Source organism: Schistocerca cancellata, chromosome 3, assembly GCF_023864275.1.
Source record: "Schistocerca cancellata isolate TAMUIC-IGC-003103 chromosome 3, iqSchCanc2.1, whole genome shotgun sequence".
Classification (NCBI taxonomy): Eukaryota; Metazoa; Arthropoda; class Insecta; order Orthoptera; family Acrididae; genus Schistocerca; species Schistocerca cancellata.
The window spans coordinates 748,779,320-748,802,781 of NC_064628.1; the positions used below are offsets into that span (position 1 = coordinate 748,779,320).

A 23,462-nucleotide genomic window follows, 5' to 3' on the forward strand; every position below is an offset into this window, starting at 1 on the left:
GCGCCTTACGTGGTGCACTGTATCCGTCGTGCATTGAGACCTTTAGCCGGCTTTTTCGTCGTTGCAATGGTGTCCCGCTCGTTTTCCATCTCTTGGGCGAGGATACGTCCCTGGGTGCGATTCCCACGCTGCACTCTGCAGTGTTTCTTTTAACTGCGACGACGACCTTGGACAGTTTTGCACCTAATATCCAGCACGGTAGCCAGTCCGTTGTGGTGGGGCCGCCATGTACCCTCTTGGTTGTAGCCCCCTGACAACACAGGGATCGCTCTACTGATGCCTGCGCCGTTAACTCCCCACGTATGCCAAGGAGTAGATGCCCGTCTCCCGGGGGCATCAGGACTCCCGGCAATGGACATCCTGCCAGGTGGCTATTGCTGCGGCTGGGTGGCGCCCGTGGGGAGGGGCCCTTGGTCGGAGTAGGTGGCATCAGGGCGGATGACCCGCAATGAAGCGTGGTACATCATCTCTCGCTGGCGGCCAGCCGCCAGCAGTCTCTAAGCGTTCTCAGGCTCAATTTAATGCTGAAAAGTACAATCCGAAAACGTTCCCCTCTCTGGCCACGCCGTGGGAGGAGCGTAAGTCTCAGGATGGAGGTAATAGTTATTCGCCCCGATTCTTAGTTTGTACGAGAGCTGATGGAGAGTCTTTTCTCTCCACAAAGCCTCAGTTCTTCGTCGAGCATTTAGAGGACAAGTTTGGGGAGGTGGAGGGCTTGTCAAAAATGCGCTCTGGATCGGTCCTGATCCAAACGGCGTCCTCTGCCCAGTCACGACGGTTGCTTGCTTGTGACAAGTTGGGGGATGTTGCTGTTACGATCACGCCGCATAAGAGTTTAAATATGGTTCAGGGAGTTATTTACCATAAGGACCTTCTTTTGCAGTCTGATGACAAGCTGCGCGCCAACTTAGAGCGCAGGGGTGTACATTTCGTCCGGCGCGTTCATCGGGGTCCGAAGGAAAATCAGATAGCTACCGGTGCCTTCATCTTGGCCTTCGAGGGTGATACGTTACCGGAAAAGGTCAAGGTGATGGTCTACCGATGTGACGTCAGGCCCTATATTCCTCCCCCGATGCGGTGCTTCAAGTGCTGGAAGTTCGGCCATATGTCTTCCCGCTGCACTTCCAGCCTCACATGTCGAGATTGCGGACGCCCGTCTCATCCCGATACTCCATGTGCCCCGCCTCCCATCTGTGTCAACTGCGGGGAGCACCATTCCCCTTGCTCGCCTGACTGCAAAGTCTTTCAGAAAGAGCGCAAAATTATGGAATATAAGACCCTGGACCGGCTGAGCTATACTGAGGCCAAAAGGAAATATGACAGACTCCATCCTGTGAGAATGACATCTTCTTATGCAGCTGCTACGACAACTGTGCTAGCCCCATCAGTTTCGAGACTTCCAGCCAGCTCGATAAGCAGTACGACTCCTCCTGCCCCCTTGCCTGTGGGGGGCTCTACCCAACCGGTTGCTCCTGCACCACCTATCTCAGGAGCAACCTCCTCCCACCCGTCGGGGACGTCCGTCCCCGCTTCTCAGCCGGAGAAGCGTCTAACTTCTTCGGCTACTCTCGCCCGTAAGAGTTCCCTTGGGACCCTCCCTTCCCAGGGTTCCACCAGCGGGAAGGATGACGGCCGCCAGTGGCATAAGTCCTCACCAGCGGCCGGGCGTAGGGCTTCACGATCCTCCTCTGTCCCGGAGACTGAATCTGTGAAGCCTTCCCAGCCGGTGCAACCCAAGGTTCAGCGAGAGAAGTCCAAGAGAAAGACCTCTAAGGCCAAAGACCTTGCGGTGGCGCCAACCCCACCGCACCTTTCGCGCTCTGCGTCTGAGGATGCAGTCGAGATTCTAGCGTCCGCTGAGGACCTTGATCTCGCTGGTCCCTCATACGCCATGGATGCCTCTCGTACGGGTACTGAATCAGTGGCAGTGAGTGAACAAGCGGCGTAAATTGCCTTCCCAGTCCTTTCACGCCTTTCTCAGCCATGGACAATATCATCCTCCAGTGGAACTGCGGCGGTTTTTTCCACCATCTAGCTGAGCTCCAACAACTTATCAGCCGTCACCCTTTCTTCTGCATTGCTCTTCAGGAAACTTGGTTTCCAGCAATGCGAACCCCCGCCCTCCGTGGCTATCGGGGTTATTATAAGAACAGGGCAGCATATGAAAGGGTGTCGGGTGGCGTCTGCCTCTATGTCCTTCACACTCTGCACAGCGAGTCTGTCCCTCTCCACACACCTTTAGAGGCTGTCGCTGTTCGGGTGTGGACGCCACAGGCTGTTACCGTCTGCAGTCTTTACCTTCCACCGGATGGTGATGTCTCGCAGCATGTCCTGGCTGCGCCGATCGCCCAATTGCCGCCACCTTTCTTGCTATTGGGCGACTTCAACGCCCATAACCCTCTGTGGGGTGGGTCAGTGGCAACAGGTCGAGGCGCCATCGTTGAGCATTTATTGTCGCAGCTCGATCTCTCGATTTTAAATGATGGTGCCTTCACACACTTCAGTGTGGCGCATGGCACATACTCCGCCATTGACCTTTCAATATGTAGCTCTAGCCTCTTACCGTCTCTCCAATGGAGTGTGCATGACGATCTGTGTGGTAGTGACCACTTTCCGATCTTTCTGTCACTACCACAGGGTCACTCTTCTGGGCGCCCTAGCAGATGGGCTATGAATAAGGCTGACTGGGACTTGTTCTCCTCCACTGCCGCTTTTGAGTCTCTCTCTAATGACGACATTGATGCGGTGGTTCAATCGGTCACCACCGGCATCGTTACTGCCGCCGAATCTGCCATTCCCCGTTCTTCTGGGTCCCCTCGGCGGAAGGCTGTGCCTTGGTGGTCGCCTGAGATCGCTGAAGCGATTAAAGATCGCCGGCGGGCGCTCCAGCGTCACAAGCGACATCCCTCCTTAGACCACCTTATCGCCTTCAAACGGCTGCGTGCGCGGGCCCGCCTCCTTATCCGCCAAGGCAAGAAGGAGTGCTGGGAGCGGTATGTGTCCACCATTGGCCTCCAAGTCACTCCTTCGCAGGTCTGGGCCAAGATTCGACGCGTCTACGGCTATCGGACCCCTGCCAGCGTCCCTGCGCTCTCACTGAATGGAGCAGTTTGTACTGACTCCGACGTCATTGCCAATCGCTTAGCAGAGCATTTTGCTATGAGTTCCGCTTCTGCGAATTACCCCCAGGCCTTCCTCTCCATTAAAGAGTGGATGGAACGTCGGAGCCTTTCGTTTCACACCAACCACCCAGAATCTTACAATGCTCCATTCAGTGAGTGGGAATTTCGCAGTGCCCTAGCTGCTTGCCCTGATACCGCTCCTGGGCCAGATGGCATCCACTGTCAGATGCTGAAACACCTTTCAGTGGACTGCCAGCGGCGCCTTCTCGATCTTTACAACCGTCTTTGGGTCGAGGGGATGTTTCCGTCGCAATGGCGGGAAGGCGTTGTCATCCCCGTTTTGAAACCTGGAAAGACCCCTCTGGAGGTGGACAGCTACCGCCCCATTAGCCTCACCAATGTTCTTTGTAAGCTTCTCGAACGGATGGTGAGCCGGCGCTTAAATTGGGTGCTGGAGTCTCGGGGCCTTCTGGCTCCGTCTCAGGGTGGGTTCCGGAAAGGCCGCTCCGCCGCCGACAATCTGGTGAGCCTGGAGTCGGCCATCCGTACTGCCTTTGCCCGCCGTCAGCACCTGGTCACTGTCCTTTTCGACATGCGGAAGGCGTACGATACGACATGGCGTCATCACATCCTTTCTACGCTTCATGGATGGGGTCTTCGGGGCCCTCTGCCGATCTTTATCCGCAATTTCCTGTCGTATCGTACCTTCCGCGTGCAAGTCGCAGCCTCCTATAGTTCCACCCACGTCCAGGAGAACGGTGTGCCACAGGGTTCTGTTTTAAGTGTCTGCCTGTTTTTAATAGCCATTAACGGGCTCGCTGCGGCCGTGGGAAATTCTGTCTCTGCTTCCCTGTATGCTGACGACTTCTGCCTTTATTACAGCTCTACTGGCATTGCAGCTGTTGAACGTCAGCTACAGGGCGCTATCCGTAAGGCGCAGTCTTGGGCTGTAGCGCATGGGTTTCAGTTTTCGGCAGCCAAGACCCGCGTTATGCATTTCTGCCGGCGCCGAACAGTCCATCCTGAGCCGCGGCTTTATCTTGGCGACGAACTCCTTGCTGTGGTGGAAACCCACAGGTTTTTGGGGGTGGTTTTCGATGCCCGGTTGACTTGGCTGCCTCATATCCGGCACCTTAAACAGACGTGTTGGCGGCATCTAAACGCTCTGAGATGCTTGAGCTACACCCGCTGGGGCGCCGACCGCTCTACCCTGTTGCGGCTCTACCAGGCGTTAATCCAGTCCCGTCTGGATTATGGGAGCCTGGCTTATGGCTCAGCATCCCCATCTGCGTTACGGGTGCTGGACCCAATTCTCCACAGCGGGATACGCCTTGCCACTGGTGCTTTCCGCACCAGCCCTGTGGACAGTTTACTAGTGGAGGCAGGTGTACCCCCACTGCGGTTCCGGCGCCAACGTTTGCTGGCCGCTTATGCTGCCCATGTTCTAAGCTTGCCCGGGCATCCAAATTATCGTGTCCTGTTCCCGCAGTCAGTCGTCCATCTGCCAGACCGTCGGCCCCGGTCGGGTTGTCCGATCGCCGTACGCGTCAAGGAGCTTCTCTGTGGGCTTGGGTTTTTCCCTGTTCCACCTCCTTTCCGGGCGCCTCTGCGTACACCCCCGTGGTGTGTTCCTCGCCCTTGCCTTCGGCTTGACTTGGCACAGGGCTCGAAGGACTCGGTCCCTCCAGAGGCCTTCCGCCGCCGCTTTTATTCCATCCTGGCCACGTATCAGGGCTCTGGAATTGTTTACACCGACGGTTCGATGGTTGCTGGTCGTGTCGGGTATGCGCTAACTTTAGGGGACCATTCCGAACAACGGTCCTTGGCGGCTGGCTGCAGCGTTTACACTGCTGAGCTAGTCGCCATCTTTAGAGCCCTAGAGTATATCCGCTCCTGCTCAGGTGAGTCCTTCGTTATCTGTAGCGATTCCCTGAGCAGTTTACGAGCTCTCGACCAGTGTTTTCCTCGTTCTCGTCTGGTGATGGCTATCCATGAGTCCCTGCATACTCTTGCGCGTTGCGGCCGCTCTGTGGTCTTTGTGTGGACCCCCGGTCATGTCGGTATCCCGGGCAATGAACATGTTGACCGCCTGGCGAAAGAGGCCACGAGTAAACCATCTCTGGATGTTGGCCTCCCAGAGGCTGATTTGCGGGCAGTCCTCCGCCGAAAAGTTTTTGCGCTTTGGGACGCTGAATGGCGCGATCGGATTACACCCAATAAACTCCGTGCCATTAAGGAGACGACGACTGTGTGGCGGTCCTCCATGCGAGCCAACCGCAGGGACTCAGTCGTCCTTTGTCGGCTCCGCATTGGCCACTCCCGGCTAACACACAGTTATTTACTGCGCCGGGAGGACCCTCCTGTGTGTCGCTGCGGGGCGGCTTTGACGGTGGCCCACATTCTGTTGGCCTGCCCCCTTTTAGCTGTGGTCAGGCAGACATTTGCGCTGCCTGATACGCTCCCTGCCGTTTTATCCGATGACCCTGTTATGGCTTCCTTAGTTTTACGTTTTATTAGGGCAGGGAGTTTTTATTCTTTCATCTGAGTGTTTCTGTTTTATTTTATTTTTTGTTTTGATTCTGGCCTTTGGCCTATGATTTTAAACTGATCTTTTAATGTGTTTCTAAGTGGTTGGCTTTTCCTTTTTTATTTCTATGGTCGGCCAACCACTGTCACACTGTGTGGTTTTAGTTCGTTTTGTCTTGTCCTTGTCTCCGTTTCTCTTGTTCTGTATCGTCTGTGATCTATTCTGTTCCTCGTTTTTATTCTCTGTGGGTGTTCTTTGTCTTTGGAAAAAGGGACCGATGACCGTAGCAGTCTGGTCCCTTTCATCCCCCAAACCAACCAACCAACTAGCTGGGGCTGCACAGTGCGCAAAACTGTGTGTCCACCAAAGAGTGGCAGACTCTCTGCAGAATCTAATTACTATCAATTTTGAAAAGGCTTCAGATCTACAAGGTTTCATAGACCTATTCCAATCAGTATGCGTTTGCATGAAGCTTAGCTTTTGTCCTGAATGCTTCTTGATTAACAGCTTCCATTCTCACAACATACATCTTATAAAGTGTCTTAAAAATACCTGTCCAGGCTTTACATTCAAATGGCATGTATATCCATTAACTTAACCAAGCATCTTTGAGAATACTTTGTGATGAGTGGTTAACACTTCCCTAATTCTACTCTTTGTTTATCAGAAGTCTGATCTATTGACTGTATCCTAGCCTCTATTTCTTCCAGAATATAGTTCTCTTCTGCATTAGCATTTTGCACATTATTCCTAAATTCAGTATCTTCCTGCACATATCCCTTATTTCTCATTACTATGATAGGCAGTTCCCATGCTTCATTATTACTGCCCACGTAATTTCCAATGAAATTCTCCATAATCCCTTGAGAATCTGTTCTGTTAAAGTTAATACTAAGTGGCTCTGATCAAAGTCAATCTTTCCTTGATATTTAGTTAAAAGGGCTGTACCAGTCAACATTTTGACACATAATCTGAACACAATTATACAAAGTGATCTATTATTAAGTTACCTGTACCAACTAATATAAAAGATTCATGTTGCACTGACCTAGAAACTTTTCCAGTAGCACCTGTTACCCTTAAACTGCTTACTTTAATGACAGTTAACACATTCTTATTGGGAACAGAATCAAAGAACATTAGGGCCAAGGCACTGGCTTCGCCACCACTGTCAAGAAGACAGTGCACCGTTATTCCTGAGATGTTAGTTCTTGTAGTAGTGTGAGTTATTCTAGTTTGAACAGGTTCCTCATGAAATTGTCTCCAACTAAAGTAAATTTGTTCAGTTGCAAGTACATTTATGCGTAGATTCACAGGGTCATCAAACACTACATCTGTAGCTGCTTTTTTCCAACCTGTCCACCTGTTTTAAATCAAAGCACTTGATGACTTCCTGTCACATCAGCTAAACTGTTCTCTAGCTCTGAGCAACTGTGTCCCTATGCGACATTGCTACCTTTAATACTGTTGTCTGGTTTTACAGTTTGACAGTTTGTGGCAAGTCAATACAGCTAATAGGTTCCCTGACATTATTATAGCTACTCCTTTCATCTTTACAATTCCTCCTCCTCAAAACCTGACTCTACTTCCTTTACCAAAACTTCAGCCTTCAGATTGCCATTATTGTCATCTTCATCCTCATATGATTTATCCCACGTAATTTGTTCTTCCCCATTATCTGTAGCGTTTCCTTTTTCCTTCTTGTCCCATTTTTCTGATGTGTCCAAAATTCTGTCTGCTAGATAATGAGAGTGGTTTAGTACATTACTGTTACTGTCCTGTTATTGGTTGGTGTGTGCTGACTTTCTGTGGGTGGTTTTTTGTTACTGGCTGTGTTACTGCTTCCACCTGGTGAGCACCAGTTTCCTAATAGATGGGACGTAGTTTCTCGTGCATGGTGTATTCTGTTCATTTGATTCAGAATCAGATCGGGTAGCATTCTGCTCTCCATCTTACCTCAACTACACGTTATTTATATTTCTGCCTTTGTCATAATAATTACTGTGAAAGCACAGTGGCTGTTGTCATTATTTCAATTGTTTATATGACTGTTAGAGTACCTATTACTACTCTGCACCTGCTCCACAACAGCAACTACTCTTTCCACTTTCCCTCGATACACAATGAACCTAGCCACATTATCTCTAGGTGCAAAAAAATGATTTTCTGCCAGTACCAAAGCAGCTTACCTACTAGTCCCATGATCATCCTTTGTCCTTTCTGGTTTCATCTTTTCTGTCAGATGTGACAGCTGTGAAACCCACTTTCCACTGGGCACTTGTGAGTGTGTGCAGTAGCTTGCATGTCCTACAGTTTACAGTGGCTAATGTTCACAATGTAGTTTCCACACTCTCGAGCAAATCATAACACTGTTCTTGCACTGGTTTCAGCATATTTTATTTCACTATCCTGCTAGTGTCTATCGAGTTCCCTATTTTGTACAAATCACTTTCACAGTACGGTTTGTAAGCCAATGAACCATATCTGGGGTGGCAGGTAGATAATCGAATGGCTGGTACTTCATTATGTCCTGACACTTGAATGGTCTGTGCATGCTTTACACTTACCTACACTGTTTACAAGAGCTTGAAAACTATTTATGTGGTCAGCTAGAAAGCAGTGGAAAACACACTGGCCTTAATTTCCAGTTTGCAAGCCCACATTCCTCGTTGTGCTCACTGAAAGAAAATGTTCCTAGTTGTTGTTTATTCAGTTAGATCAGGAGCTATAACTGTAAGTAAAAGTTTTTGAATTTTAACTGTTTGATATATTCTGTAAAAGTTCACACGCACAAAATATAATAATATCTCTATCAGAAACTGTACTACTAATAGTTCAGAGGTGACATCTACAGGCAGTTCCACATCAAATCAAGCAGTTTCATCATTATTACGCGTGGCGCACAAACAGTTACTTCCATGAAGTCTAAGCAATCCAGGATTTTCAGACGTTTCAGCAACAAATATTGAAAGCTGTGCAAACCAACATGACAGCTGCTGTTCATGAGTACATATAGTACCACTCCCATTCAGGACTGTAGCCTGGTGGATCACCTCCATGGGAGACAACCATGACACTCCTCCATATTCTGGCCCTAGAAAACCCGAACCTGGCACAAATGGTAATACGCACCAGGAACACCAGTGTGTGCGTGCTTGTAGGGAACAAAGGACATGTGGACACATACAGGTGGCACATCAGGTCAGTTGACACACTAAAATGTTTTGAATGTCATCATAGCCAACTGACGGCATCATTACCGGTGGTACACACTGCATTAGAAAGCCCACCATTGACAGTCCCACGCGTTCAAAGATATAACTTGCATCCAAGAAAACCAGTGGCAGTTTCAGTGGACGCAGACTTGGAGATGGAATCTTCATGTAGCTTCCACAACCACAGCCAATGATGCACACATTGCCATGTCCAAGTATGATGGTGGATGTTCCCAGTTCATCACACCAGCCAGTGGGCGTAAGTGCAGAGACACAAACTACACCACTAGTTCACCTCCTGAAACAATCCAGAACACTTCCAGCCATACACCTCCATTTCAGGGAGGAGGGAGGGAGGGGGGGGGGGGGGAGAGATCTAATATCCTGGTCAGTGGTTTCAATAGCCCGCCAGAGAACATGAAACTGGACCTGGCTTGCAGGGCAGAGCTGCTACATCTATGAGTGCCAGCATACCAGCTGCAGTGCCACACATAATTCTGCCGGCCATTTACGCCCTATAAGTTCCGCCATGCAGTGACTCTTTGGACTTAATATGTAGTGCCATCTTCCAAAGCACTGTAAATACAAAAATGTGTGTGCCTGGCCACTGCCTAGGCCAAGAACAAATAATGGCTACAAATAACTTGGAAAAACATTGACACTGTAATCAAAACTTGTAAAAGGAGTACTGCTGTACGATTTACAGATTGGTGTTATTGGAAACTGTAGGAAGTCTGTCTGCAGTTTTGACTGACAATGCGCTGATTGCTTTCCCGATAACATTGTCTTCTTTTCCTGGTTCATGTCACTCTTGTCACAAAATGATCATATGTTCCTGTCTTATGTTTTATTGCCTTACCCAGTAGCTCACAAACTACTGGCTAGCTGCAACCCTGTGTTCTCCTGTCTGGCACCTATAGTTCTGTTTTTGTTTTTCCTTGCTCCATGAAGGACATGGCCATGCTGACATGCAACCTTAAATTCAACTCTGAGGTTGTGAAATCGCCTGGTGTCAAGGTAGCATCACATCCCCCTGTCCAGCTGTGCAACAAACTGTCAAACTTTCACCTAAACGGGGAAAGCCACCAGCTACACAACTGATGAGCCGGAAAGGACAGGAGGAGTACTCCTGTCACCAGGATAGATTTCCTTCACCTTATTGGGCAGCTTCCTCCCCCATTTTTGCTACTCGGTGACTAGTGTGCATTATCCCCTTTGGGGGTTCTCCCAGGACCTGTCTGAGAGTTGCCCCCTTGGCTGACCTTCTTAACCAGTGTAAGGCAGAAGAGGGTAACACTGGAGCATCCACTTTCCTTTCCTACTCCTCACACACCTATTCCCATTTGGACCTATCCTTTTGCACTGCCCAGCTTGCCCATCATCTTGAATGGTCCGTTCTTTCTGACACCTACTCGAGCGACCATTTCCTGTGTGCTATCCTTTTGCTGACTCTTACCCCATCCACGTGCATGCCCAAAGGGCAGCTTACTCTGGCTGACTGGCAGCTTTACTCCTCCCAGGCGACCTTCGAAGAAAAAAATTTCCCCAGTTGTGATGCCCAGGTGGAATATCTCACAAACGTTATCCTTACTGCTGCAGAACGTTTCATTCCTCGCAGTTCCTCTTTACTATGTCGTGTCCCAGTCCCGTGGTGCACTGAGGCATGTCATGACACAATTTGCACAGGGAGACGTGTTCTCCGCGTTTTTAACCGTCATCCTACGATAGCAAACTGCACTATTTATAAACAGAGTGCAAAGTGTCATAGTGTTCTTTGGGATAGCAAAAGAGCTAGCTGGATTTAATTCACTAGTTCTTTTAACAGTTCCCCCCCCCCTTCCTCTGTCATGTGGGCCAACCTCCAACGGCTCTCTGGGACCAAGATCCAGTCCCCAATTTCTGGCCTGAAAGTAGCAGATGATGTTATTGTGGACCCTATTGCTATCTCCAACACCTTGGGCCACCATTTTGTGGAAGTTTCGGGCTCTTCCCACTATCACCCTGCCTTCCTCCATTGGAAACGAGCAAAGGCAGCTTGGGCGATACCCTTCTCTTCTCCGAATTGTGAGTGCTACAATGCCACCTTTATTATGAGGGAGCTAGATCAAGCTCTTAGTTCATCTCGCTCCTTCACCCCAGGGCCAGATGCCATCAACATTCAGATGTTGCAGCACCTTTCTCTTTTGGCAAGCATTTTCTGCTTAACACGTACAACTACATCTGGGCAGAGGGAACATTTCCCGGGTGCTGGCATGAAGCCACCGTCATACCCATACCTAAGCCCGGTAAGGACAGAAACCTTCCTTCTAGCTACCACCACACCTCTCTTACCAGCTGCACTTGCAAGGTGACGGAATGTATGGTTCATGCCCGGCTGGTATGGTCGCTCAAGTGTCGCAATGTACGACGAATTTACAGTGTGGATTTAGAGCGTTCATTGGTTGACCATCTTGTTACTTTGTCCATCCATGTCATGAATGGTTTTGTGCGGAAATCTCAGACTGGCAGTGTTTATCAATTTGGAGAAGGCCTTCGACACATGCTGGAGAACTGGTATCCTCCGTATTCTTTATATGTGGGGCTTTCATGGCCACCTGCCCTGTTTCCTTGAGGCATTTTTAAAAGATAAGAGTTTTCAAGGTGCATGTGTGTTCTGCCTTGGCGGACACCTTTACCCAGGAAAACGGTGTGACTCAGGGTTTTGTCGCGAGTGTCGTCCTCTTTGCTATTGCTATTGAAGCTATGAAATTCCTGGGGCTCATGCTCAATAGGAAACACTCTTGGTCCTCCCGTGTGTCTTATCCGTCAGCCTGCTGTACACAGTTCCTCAATGTCCTACATGTCCTCAATGGTACTTCCTGGGGTTCTGATCAAACCACAGTCCTCAGTTTGTACTGGTCCCTTGTCCGTTCGAAACTCGACTATGGGTGTTTTTGTTTTTTGTACATCTGCATACCCATTCCTCTTACGCCATCTCAACACTATCCACCACTGTGGCAACCGTTTGGCCATGGGCACCTTTCACTCTAGTCCAGTTGAGAGCCTGTATGCTGAAGCTGCTGAACTACCACTGTCCTACCACCGTGACTTTCTCTTCAGCAGGTATGCAAGCTATTTGTCTGCCATGTATGCCACCTATCCTATGTCTCCTGCTTTGATGATTCCTTTGATCGTCAGTATGGGGCACATCCCTCTTCTCTGTTACCTCCTGGAGTCTGCTTGGCACATGATATGGCGGCTTAACTTCACACTACCTGCAACTTTCCTGGTGGGTGTGACCCCTTCACCACCTTGGCTTCGTGAAGCAGCCCATGTTAACCTTGGCCTTCATTCGCTTCCTAAGGACACTACTCCAGCCTCAGTCTATTGCCTTCAGTTTCATGACCTTTGCATGGAACTTCGCAATAGTACCTTTGTATGCACCGATAGCTCTCGGACTGACAGTGAGGTCGGGGTTGCCTTCATCATTGGCACCCGTGTCCTTCGCTATTGCCTTCTGGCACACTGCTCAGTATTTACAGCTGAGCTCTTCGCTTTGCATCAGGCCATCCAGTGACAAAGCCTTTTCAATTGTGTTCTCTGCTCAGACTCACTCAGCACCCTTCAAAGTCTGTGTGTGTTGTACACCGCCCATCCCTTAGTACAGCAGGTCCAAGAAAACTGTCACTTGCTCACTATCGGTGGAGCCAGTGTGATGTTTCTGTGGTTCCTGGTCATGTCAGTCTGCTAGGAAATGAGGCTGCTGCCAAGGCTGCAGTTCTTGTACCTCAGACTGTGAGTACCTATATTCCCTCTGATGATCTCTGTGTCGCCATCTGTCAGGAGGTGGTGTCCCTTTGGCATCGCCAATGGTCCTCTCTTAACGGGAATGAGCTCTGCCTTATTAAGTCTCTCCCAGCAACTTGCATGACCTCCTCTCGGTCCTCCCTCCAGGAGGAAGTCATTTTAACTAGGCTTCGTATTGGGCACTGCCTTTTTAGCCATAGTCATTTGCTAAGTGGTGCTGCCCCACCACTTTGTACACATTGCGTCCAAGTTTTAACTGTTCACTTCCTGATTGGATGCCCATTTTTTAACCATTTACGTTCCTGCTTGGGTTTGCTGTCTGATTTATCGGCCGTTTTAACAAATGTCGCGCGGGCTGTTGACCATGTTTTACTTTTTATACACCAAAGCAATGTGGCAAAGGCCATTTAATTTTTAGTTTCGTGTTCTTAGCCCTTAGCTGTCTTTTACTATGTCAATTGGGACTGAAGTATAGTCATTTTTTAACTACTTTCTGTCTTCATGTTTTCTAGTTTTGACTTTGGCACGTATGACCCCAGTTGTTTTTTGCACCCTAAAGCAAATCAAAACCAAAACGAAGCAGATTTACCTCAATAAAGAAATAAAAGCTTTAGGGAACACTTTTCAGTATAAAGTATAGTAACATACTCATATTACCATTATATTTTTAGTATATTTACTGTAAAACAATAATGCTAACATTTTGATCATATTGTTGTAATAAATATGCGTTTTTCACAGGGCTGAACTGGAGGATGCTCCAATCACAACATCTGCCATGAGGGAACTGGAAGCGTCAAAGCAGGTGCTCAACAACTTGGGCCGGTACAAGAAAACTGTGATACGAATTTACTTCCCAGACCAGCTAGTTTTACAAGGCACTTTTGCTCCTCATGAAACAGTCAGCACTGTGGCACAGTTTGTAAGGGGCTTCCTTTGTGATCCTGAATTACAGTTTTATCTTTGTAAGTTACAGCAGCTCACTCTTCTTGTTTAATTTATAAACGCCAAACACTTCCATAATTTGCATGTAACTACACAAAATATTAGATTGGTGGTAACACGAGTCTCTAATTATGATCTCTTGTAAACTTGCTGTTATGGTATTGATATCCATTAATCTTGCAAATGAGACCACAAACAGAGAGTAAATGTACATTGAAGGGAGAGAGTGATTTCTGTAGTTTAAGATTAACTACTTCTCCTCGCCTCTACAGTAGTGAGAGTAGGGGTAGGCATAGCTATGTATTGCAGCAGGCACTCATGCTCACTCTTTCAGAAATGCACTTGGGGGCATTCTGTGTACATCTGCATATAAAAACTATTTAACAGTATTATGAAAAGGATAGATTGCCATTCACCATAAAGATAACACGTTGAGTTGCAGATAGGTGCAACAAAAAGACTGTTACACATTTATGACCAAAGCTCTTCCCAGAAAAAAATACACACACTATACATTTACACAAACAAGCACACCTCACACATACATAAGTGGCCAGAATCTGTGTGTACTGCTTTTCTGCAATCACTGACTTTTTGTCTTTTGTAACTCTATGTAAATTTTCATTTTAGGAGTAAAAGCATTTCATATTAAGTTATCTTCGCATATCTGGGATCTATCTACATTGACAGTGACTTAATTTTCAATTGCATTAAATGGAAAGTTTACTTGGGAAAACTATACATTTACAAAAATACATAATGATAGGCCAGTACTTATCTTTAAGAGGTGAAATTTGAATACTGCCAATAGGCAAATTTAAAAGTGAAAACAAACTGTTCCTAACTTCTGTTAATTCCTGTCCCATGGAGGAATGAAGAGTATGTTTTGGAAAGTCAGAAAGGTCCCTCTCATCCTGGAATCTGAGTGACCTGACCCGTTCTTTCTCTGTACCTTTTAATGGGCCCATCAGCAATACTGGTATTTCACCTTCTGAATGTAAGTACTGGGCAGCCATTCAGTGATTTTATAGTTTCCTCAAGTGAATTTTCTTTGTGATACAATTGAAAATTACACAACTGAATGTAGCAATAATTTCAAGAAATTTCTTAAACATACAGTGTATGTAAACACAAAACATACAGTGGAAAATTATAGTTGAACATTAACAAGTAGAATACTGAGGACTCAGAAATAACAGGTGACATTTATCACGCTCCATGTGAGTGCATTCAAGTTACACCACCTCAGATTATTTTTTTTTTTTTTTTTTTTTTTTTTTTAATCAGGATTGGAAACCAATAGAAACATGTGGTTTGTTTTAAAATATGCATGCACTCATTGAGAGTGAGTGACAGAGATGGCAGCACTCTATGGCACACAGAATCCTAGTGGCAGCAGCAAGAGTGAGGACTGTTTTTGATAGTTAGAATGGCATTGTTTTTATTACAAGGAAAGTGTCTAATCATTGTTTTCTCCATAGGCATGGTGTGATACAGATTGAAATTCATTACCAGTTGAATGAGATATACAGTGATGGTGTTATGGATGTGTCTAAGGCGTATGGGTGTGACAGTTCAAAGACAACAGATCATTGTGTAACAACAAACCAATACAATCTTGGCCTCACACCAACCAGTCTAATGACATGATGGAACAAATGGAGGAAGTTGTGTAAGATCACTGAAGGAGTGTGGAACACATAGCCTCCAAAGTTGACATTTCTGTGGATCTGCACACACAGTCTTGCATCGCGACCTGAAAATGTGAAAAGTGTCCTCCAGATAGATGCAACGAATGCTGACGGATGACCACAAGGCTGCGCACGTGGCATGTTGCCAGGCAGTGATGACAGCATGAATGGGACATTCTTTTCATCTATTGTGACAATGGATGAGATGTGGATGCTGTCTTTGAACCCCGAAATGAAGTGCCAGTCAGCTCATTGGAAGTGCACACATACTCACCACCATAAAAAAAATTTCGGGAAAGTTCCAGTGCTGGTGGCCGTGTTGTGGGACAGCGATGGCATAAACCTTACTCATTGTATTCCAAAGGGCACTGTGCTGACAGGTGCATCCTGCCAAGGTGTTTTGAAGAACAAGCTCTTTCCAGCATTGTGTGAAATACAGCTGGAAAAGACTGCACATGTACTTTTTCACCAAGACAGTGTACCAGTCGCACCTGTCCTTGTGTATCATAAGCACTAGGTACAAGTGCAGAACAGAATGATGATTATTTCCATTATTGAGGTTATCAATATTTACACCTTTACAATAAAAACAACTTGATGGAATGTATATACACAGTGCCTCAATGTCACTGAACGTATTACTTAGTTTTCAAGATGTGTTCATATAAAAATGGATGAGGGGGCAAGGGCATTAGGTAAAACACACATAAGAAAGAATAATAAGCACAAAGAAAACAGACCCATCAACCAGAATATTTTTAACACACACATTGAATTAACAACAATTCCTGTCTTCCTCCCCCTTCGTCCTCACAACAGGCGGGTCCTCCCATCCTGGGGTACAAGTGACCTGCTCTTCCTTTTTAAACTTCCCCTGTGTATTCCTCTCTCTTCAGTGAGTTAGAAACTGATAGTTCCAAAAGCTAGGATAGTGTGTGTACCCTTTACATGTCTGTTGAAAGTGTTAAATGTGGAGGGAGATTGGGTGACGGTACAAAGTCTGGGATAAGAAGTTAATTTTTCCAATGATATTGTAAACCTGTTAGGGCTTGTGAAAGAGTTCAAAGCCCATTTGAAAGGAGTGAATTCTGTCATGAAAAGAGATTATAAGATGAACCTCAACAAAATTAAAATGAGAGGAATGGACTGTAGTTAAATTATATCAGGTGATGTTGAGAGAACTAGGTTAACAACTGAGAAACTAAAAGTAGTTAGTTTCGCTTTTGCAGAGGAAAATAAATTGATGATAACTGAAGAAGAGAGAGAGAGAATATAAAATGCAGTATTGAAAAAAAACTGAAAAGGAAGTATGTTAACATGTAATATAAGTTTAAATATTAAGAATTCTTTTCTTAAAGTATGTATCTGGACTGTAGTTTTGTATGACAGTGAAAGGTAGGTGATAAACAGTACAACAGAACCATCATTATGAGATCCACCTCCCTGCCCACTACATCAACACTGATGTTGTATCATGCTACCAGCTTAATGAAAAGAGTACACACACACTTGAAAAATTCCCCATGACAACCCAGAAGGCGGCTATATTGGCAAATCAGTATCTAATGAAGTAGTAAGATATGCACTTTTTGTTTGCTCAGAGCACCTGTACAAAGCTATGGAACCTGTGCTATGGACTTCTTCTTTGATGTGGGACAGACTTAATGGGTATTTCTGCTGGCCATGGAAGATTCTGAAGGTTGGGCTATGATCCCTATTACACTCTGGTCTCAAGGTACTGCATAATGTACACTTGGGTTATGGAGGATGGAGGCATTGGCAAGGCTTCACATATATTGACGAAGTACTGATGCTGACATTGAATGTGACGTTCTAGCCTACATGACATGTGCGAAACACCTGGAATCAGGTGTGTGTTTCTCCCCATGGCCTATTCCCAATAAGCATGGTATTACATGCATATCACTTTGCAGGCTCATTCAAGGAGACTGTGGCTGCTTGTGGTGGACATATTCTTGATAATTTCCCATATGTTATCCGTATATTATCAATTACATCAGGAGCTACGGTCTGGGCACTAGTGATGATCTTCACCATAAAGGGAGCACCACATATTATTGTATCCAACAATGACCCATTGTGCACATTAGCAGAGTTCCAACAAGGAGGAACAATACAACACATCTGACCCCCCTCTTTATAATCTTGAGTCTAACACAGAAGCAGAGCAGTTGGTCAGAATGTTTAAGTTACAAATAAACTAAATTATGATGGCAACCTCTGAGAAAGCCTTTATACATTTTTCCTCTATGCAGTCTTCACAGCTATATCTGTGCTGCAATACTGCCTCTCTAGTCTGGGTGGACCCAATGGGCTGTCATTAGTTACAGAGGATGTCAGTTTGAAGTAGTGGCTGAACAGCTTCAGCTTCAACCAACATGATTACATGATGTTAGCCAACCCCCACCCTCCCCAATATCGTTAAGGCTAATGTAACTACCTAAGTCTGCCCCACTGCCGGCTACGCCATCCAGCATTCCAGTGCCCAGGTGACCACCTCCCAGACTTCTACACTCCTCATCTCCACCCCAGCCAACACTTACTTAGAACCTACACCCATGCTGAAGACCCACAGAGGTTCTTCCCTCATACTACCAGTTGTCACCAAGCAATTGGCAGATATTCCTGCTTTGCCTTCCCCCATTTTTCCAGTGCTAGTTTCACACCAAGCATTACTGGGCATAAGGGCTGGTTATAGGGGGAAGGGCTCTAATATCCCAATACTCCGGTGCTATGGAAACTGACTCAGAGCAGGATGGCAATAACATCAGCCTGGCATATTGATCCGCCAGCAGCAACTGCATCATCAGAGTATGTGGCAAACAAATTGCATAGGGATGGCCACTGGTCCATTAAAGTAATAAAATATGAGGTCTAACAGCTGCATTGGCACTTTGTATCTTGTTGTTGAACCCTCAGCAGTGCTTTTAACTTGCTTTCTGGGCCTAGACTTGAAATGGAATGCTGTGTATTTTATGATTCTGGCTTTGCTCAGCTTATTTAGCTCTCATTACTTTTAGTCATAATGTTCTCCCTCTAGGGTCGATTTTGATAGTCGCAGGTTACATGGTTCATATCAGTTACCTACCCAGTTTATGCCAATGACAAAAATAATATTTGTACACTAAGTCATTATTCCATCAAATATATGTTTCTTTTGAAGTTCATAACAATAAGATATTATTAATGGTAGTGCTTGTATGGGAAAACATATTGATAGTGGAATTGTTATACAACAATTCTATTCTAGTCAGATATTATATTGTACATTATTTCTTTTTAAATCAGTTACAGCTCCTCCAAAGCAAGTACTTTCAGATGACCTACATCTAGTAGAAGCTGGCCTAATTCCCAGTGCAGTGATCCACTTTGGATCAGAGAAACCTGCTGGGGATGGATCTTATCTGAAACCTGACATCATGAATCGGCTGACATCCCCCAATGCAGCTTTAAACATAGCTAGTCGTCACAGGTAATATTCTTCCATTATCCTTGCTATACGGATTTCCATTCAGATGTTGAATATTAATTTGTCCTATGTCAACTGAGCATTAAAAACAGAGCTGCATTTTGACCCTTAAAATTCCAAGCTGCGTCCTCTAGGGACCTCAGAGAGTAATTTTCAGTGATACTGCCGCAACTATAAGAACCAATTTATTCTTGATTTTTATATGTATTCTGCATCCGTTTAAGATATATATTACATAATTATATCTATAACGCTTTTTTATAAAAATTAAAAAAATGAAAACACACTTGTAGTCATGCCAGGACTTGATGTAACTATGTTACATAGCTTAATGGATTTTTTATACGTAATGGTCATATAGTTACAAAAATGGCCTGCAAGCAAATCTCAGATGGTGACTCTCTTCGGATGCTGGATGAATGTGATCTCAATGATCCAGTTGATGTCTTGAGAAAACATGATGTGACCTTTATTCCATTAGCACACTGGACTCGCATTCGGGAGGACGACGGTTCAATCCCGTCTCCAGCCATCCTGATTTAGGTTTTCCGTGATTTCCCTAAATCGTTTCAGGCAAATGCCGGGATGGTTCCTTTCAAAGGGCACGGCTGATTTCCTTCCCTAACCCGAGCTAGCACTCCGTCTCTAATGACCTCGTTGTCGACGGGACGTTAAAAAACACTAACCTAACCTTTATTCCAGAACTGTTGTGTCAGAATCAGAAGATAACCTTGAAGTAAATTCAGAAGAATTTGACATTGTCATCGAAGATGAAGCAGAGGAGTTTATTTGAAAGTCAGGACAAAAATGGAGAAGTTCAGTGCTCCCAGTTGACCCTTTGTTGTCAACATAACATTGTCAATTGATCTCCCGGACCAATGCATGCAAGTGACCTTGCACCCACAGTGCCTGAACTTTTCAACATGTCCTGTGATGACCAAATCGTAGATGCTATATGCACCTTCAACAGTGCTGAAACGTCAGGTGTTGTTTTCATTACAGTGCAAATGCTGCTCTAAGCAGAATGAGAATTTGGGCATGTACAGATTCTGTCAAAAAGAGAGCAATTTTTGGTGTGCTACTGATTGCTGGAGCTCTTCGTTGCCTAGAGGAATCAGTATCTGAAATGTGGACAATGTACAAAAATATTCGTTGATCAGTTTTTACTGCTGCCATGTCATATAATCAGTTTGTGTATATTATTCAGTTTATCAGGTTTGAGGATAAAGCAACACATCAACAGTGTGTGTTAAATTTAAATATACCTTTAAATATCCAAAGAAGCTTATCTGAGTAACCTTCTACTCTACTAAGTTGAAGGGGGGGGGGGGGGGGGGGGGGAGGGGGGGGGGGGGGAACATGAGGTCCCCTCAAGATCGCAGTTTGGTATGTTAAAGATGAAAAGGTGACATGCTTGATGTGGTGTCACCGCCAGACACCACACTTGCTAGGTGGTAGCCTTTAAATCGGCCGCAGTCCGCTAGTATACGACGGACCCGCGTGTCGCCACTGTCAGTGATTGCAGACCGAGCGCCGCCACATGGCAGGTCTAGTGAGACGTCCTAGCACTCGCTCCAGTTGTACAGACGACTTTGCTAGCAAAGCTACACTGACAAATACGCTCTCATTTGCCGAGACGATAGTTAGCATAGCCTTCAGCTACGTCATTTGCTACGACGTAGCAAGGCGCCATGACCAGTTTATATTGAGATTATATAATGTATCAACAAGAGCGATGTTCTCCAATTATGGATTAAAGTTAAGTATTACATCAACTCCGTACTTTATTTATTAGGCTCAACTCCTTTAATCTGTTCCAGACCTCACGCCGGTCTGCGTGAGCTTAAACGCGTGCCTTTCGGCTACCCGTCCTAGTGGATTGGCTGTCGGGTCAGTCCACTACACTTGATACTACATTGTAATTGTTTTTTCCAATAAGAGTCAGATAAGATCATTTTAACAGATTATTCAAAACACTAGCTTCTAAAGGTAATGAAAGCCTCCATCATCCTCTGCCTCGTTCCCCTTTCTAGTATATCTGTGTCTGTGTGTGTGTCACCCATCATTCATCTGCAGCTGAGTGATTACCTAGTCCTTTACTACTTCCTCCTCCTCCTCCTCCTCCTCCTCCTCCTCCTCCTCTTCCTCCTAACAGTTGATACGGAGAGGAAGTTGCTAGCTTGTGATGTAGCACTGAACACATTTAGTTACATATTACGGAAAGAACTAAAACAATCTCTTACAGTTAGTGGATCATCAGAGGAGTGCTATTCTGAGGTCTGGAAGTTGTTCAGGTTTCAAATGCTTTATTGACTAAATTCTGCAACAGGCTTGTGATTTCTTGTGGTCATGCTGCTACAGTCTGTAGTCTGTTTGAGCCTCTATGATAACTTGGAAATTGCTTTTGTCATAGGCTGTTTCTTATCACTTCAGTGTGTCTTTTAAAAAAATTGCACCTTGTGCACCCTCCCATCATATATGAGGATCATGAGTGTTGTGATATACCAAAGACAGAACCCACTGTGGGAGAAGTATTCAGCAGTATTTGGTCACCTGACAACAGAAGAATAAGGTTTTTAATAAAAATCCCATAAACAGTGGCAAACATTGGATGCTTGCAACATACAGTACTCCTTTAGCAGAGCAAATGTTGCAACATCACAAGAGAGATAGATGTCTTCCCTTCCTCTTTCCACACAGCAGACTCTGCAGTTGGAGACGAGCACTAAACCACCTACTGTATTCTTACTATTATCCGGCTCTGATTCATACTGTTTCACATAAATCCCCTTCTCCCTAAGTCATCGTTCTTTCTAGTGTCTATGCATACTTTTATTTTAACACCCTCCACTATCCACACTTATTTAGGTATTTTGATTCTTATATTTGCCTTTATGTTCCAACTACTTCTGTGTAATTTTTCTTCAGATTAGTGCTTTTATATTTTCCAGTGCTCTTGTTGATCACACTACAACTAGTAATTATGTCATTATACTTTTCAGATAAGTAAATAATACTTCTGAATTGTGGAGTATTTGATGATGCTACAGTGTGTAACTAATTTTTTGTCATGTAGGGCCACACCCCATGTCACCCAGAATCGGGAAACGGTAAATACTGATAAGCCAAGCACTAGTGGGACGCAGCCACATCACTCTAAAGAGAACCCAGTTCACAAGTCAAGCCAGAGAGCAGCTACTGTTTCTTCGGACATACATCCAAATAAAATACCTAAGTGGTTTAAACCATTATAATGTTTTGTTTATAATTGTAAGTTTTGGTTTGATTTGATGTTTTATCCATATTTTTATTAAAACTGCATGTTCATAAAATTACTATTTTGTCAATATATTTTACCTGAAATCTGAAAATTATGTTTATTTCATTGTAAAAATTATATTATTTTGTAATATTTAAATATCCCTGTATCAGAGTAACAGTCATTAACAGGACAGCTGTAATAGCAGCAGCCAAGTAGAAAAAGAACTTAGTCACACATTCTGTTCTGTTCACTGTCGTAATATTGTTCTGCTATCTCAGGTGTTGGTTACACAATCAAGTGTAACAAAGAAAATAACTATTGTAAATTGTATTGGTTACATGCTTTGTTTCACTATGCTGATTATTTTATGCAGCAGAGGCTAGAAGTGAATGTGTGCAGACAAGTGACCAGGCTATTACGATCCTGCAAAGCCTACTCAACATTATGTGTTAGCAGAGAATGTGGGAATTTATGCAGTATGGAACTGTACAGATGTTACTGCTGCAGCCACTGCCCCCTTTTATGCAGAACTGTGCCTACTGTCAATTTGTTATTCTAGGTCATATTCAGTTATATCACTTATGTTTGGAAAAGTAACATCTCACACGTTTTGTGGAAAATGTTGAAACCCTTGTTAATGTCAAACCAGTTGTTTTCTCTTAATTATGCTGTTGAAATTAATGGGAACAGATGCTGCCAGGTGACAACAGCTGGGCACATGTGAGCAGATTGTAGTAACATACCACAGATATTTCCAACATATTCTGGAAAAACTCGAAGGCCCGTATGTACGTTAGTGGACACACAACCTGCAGTACGTTACTTGCCTTTCTTGGAACTGACAATCCCACTTCACATGAGTAGATTTCTATGGTGGGCCGTGTTCACAAAGTCAGTGAGTTTTCTTGTGGTTTGCAGGTGACAGGAAGCTTTAACTGCTACGAGTATAATGTAGGGATTGACCAAGGACCACTTAGAAAAACTTACTACAGCATACTTGGTTTATGGAAATCGACACGTGAACTGAACTGTACATGAACAAGAATGTAAAAGATAGGGCATACAAAGAAGTGGCTGAAACATTTATAGATCTTATTCCAGCTGAGAACCATCTAAGCCACAAAATTTGAATGTAATGTTGATGAGACACTATCGGAGCCCATTAAAATGTATCATCTGTGGCATTTGTCCTGGGTCCATGGATAAATTATAAAAATCTGCCAATTTGCACCACATGTAAAGGGAACAAGCCTGTGGACAGAATCAGAGAGACTAGACCTGGCTGGCTGGATCTGTCAAAAACATCTGTGGGACTGGTCCATCACAGAAATCTGCTCATGTGTGACCATCTAATGAACTCTACAGTTTCATTTAGACAGCTTCTGCAAACCAATTAGACTGATTAAAACATAAATGACCAAAAA

The 23,462-nt window shown here is 45.1% G+C and overlaps 1 protein-coding gene across 2 annotated transcripts in view; it reads left to right on the forward strand.

The window, feature by feature from the left end:
• LOC126175770 (tether containing UBX domain for GLUT4) overlaps positions 1-22,127 on the forward strand; it is a 75,933-nt gene extending 53,806 nt beyond the window's left edge. Inside the window, exons 7-9 of one of the 2 annotated variants that reach the window (XM_049922739.1) lie at positions 13,392-13,615; positions 18,596-18,779; positions 21,853-22,127. In XM_049922739.1, coding sequence (XP_049778696.1) covers positions 13,392-13,615; positions 18,596-18,779; positions 21,853-22,030 — 586 coding nt within the window. In that variant the 3' untranslated portion in view covers positions 22,031-22,127. The remainder of the gene's footprint in view (positions 1-13,391; positions 13,616-18,595; positions 18,780-21,852) is intronic. The other variant, XM_049922740.1, reaches the window with a different exon arrangement.
• The last annotated feature ends 1,335 nt before the right edge of the window (positions 22,128-23,462 follow it).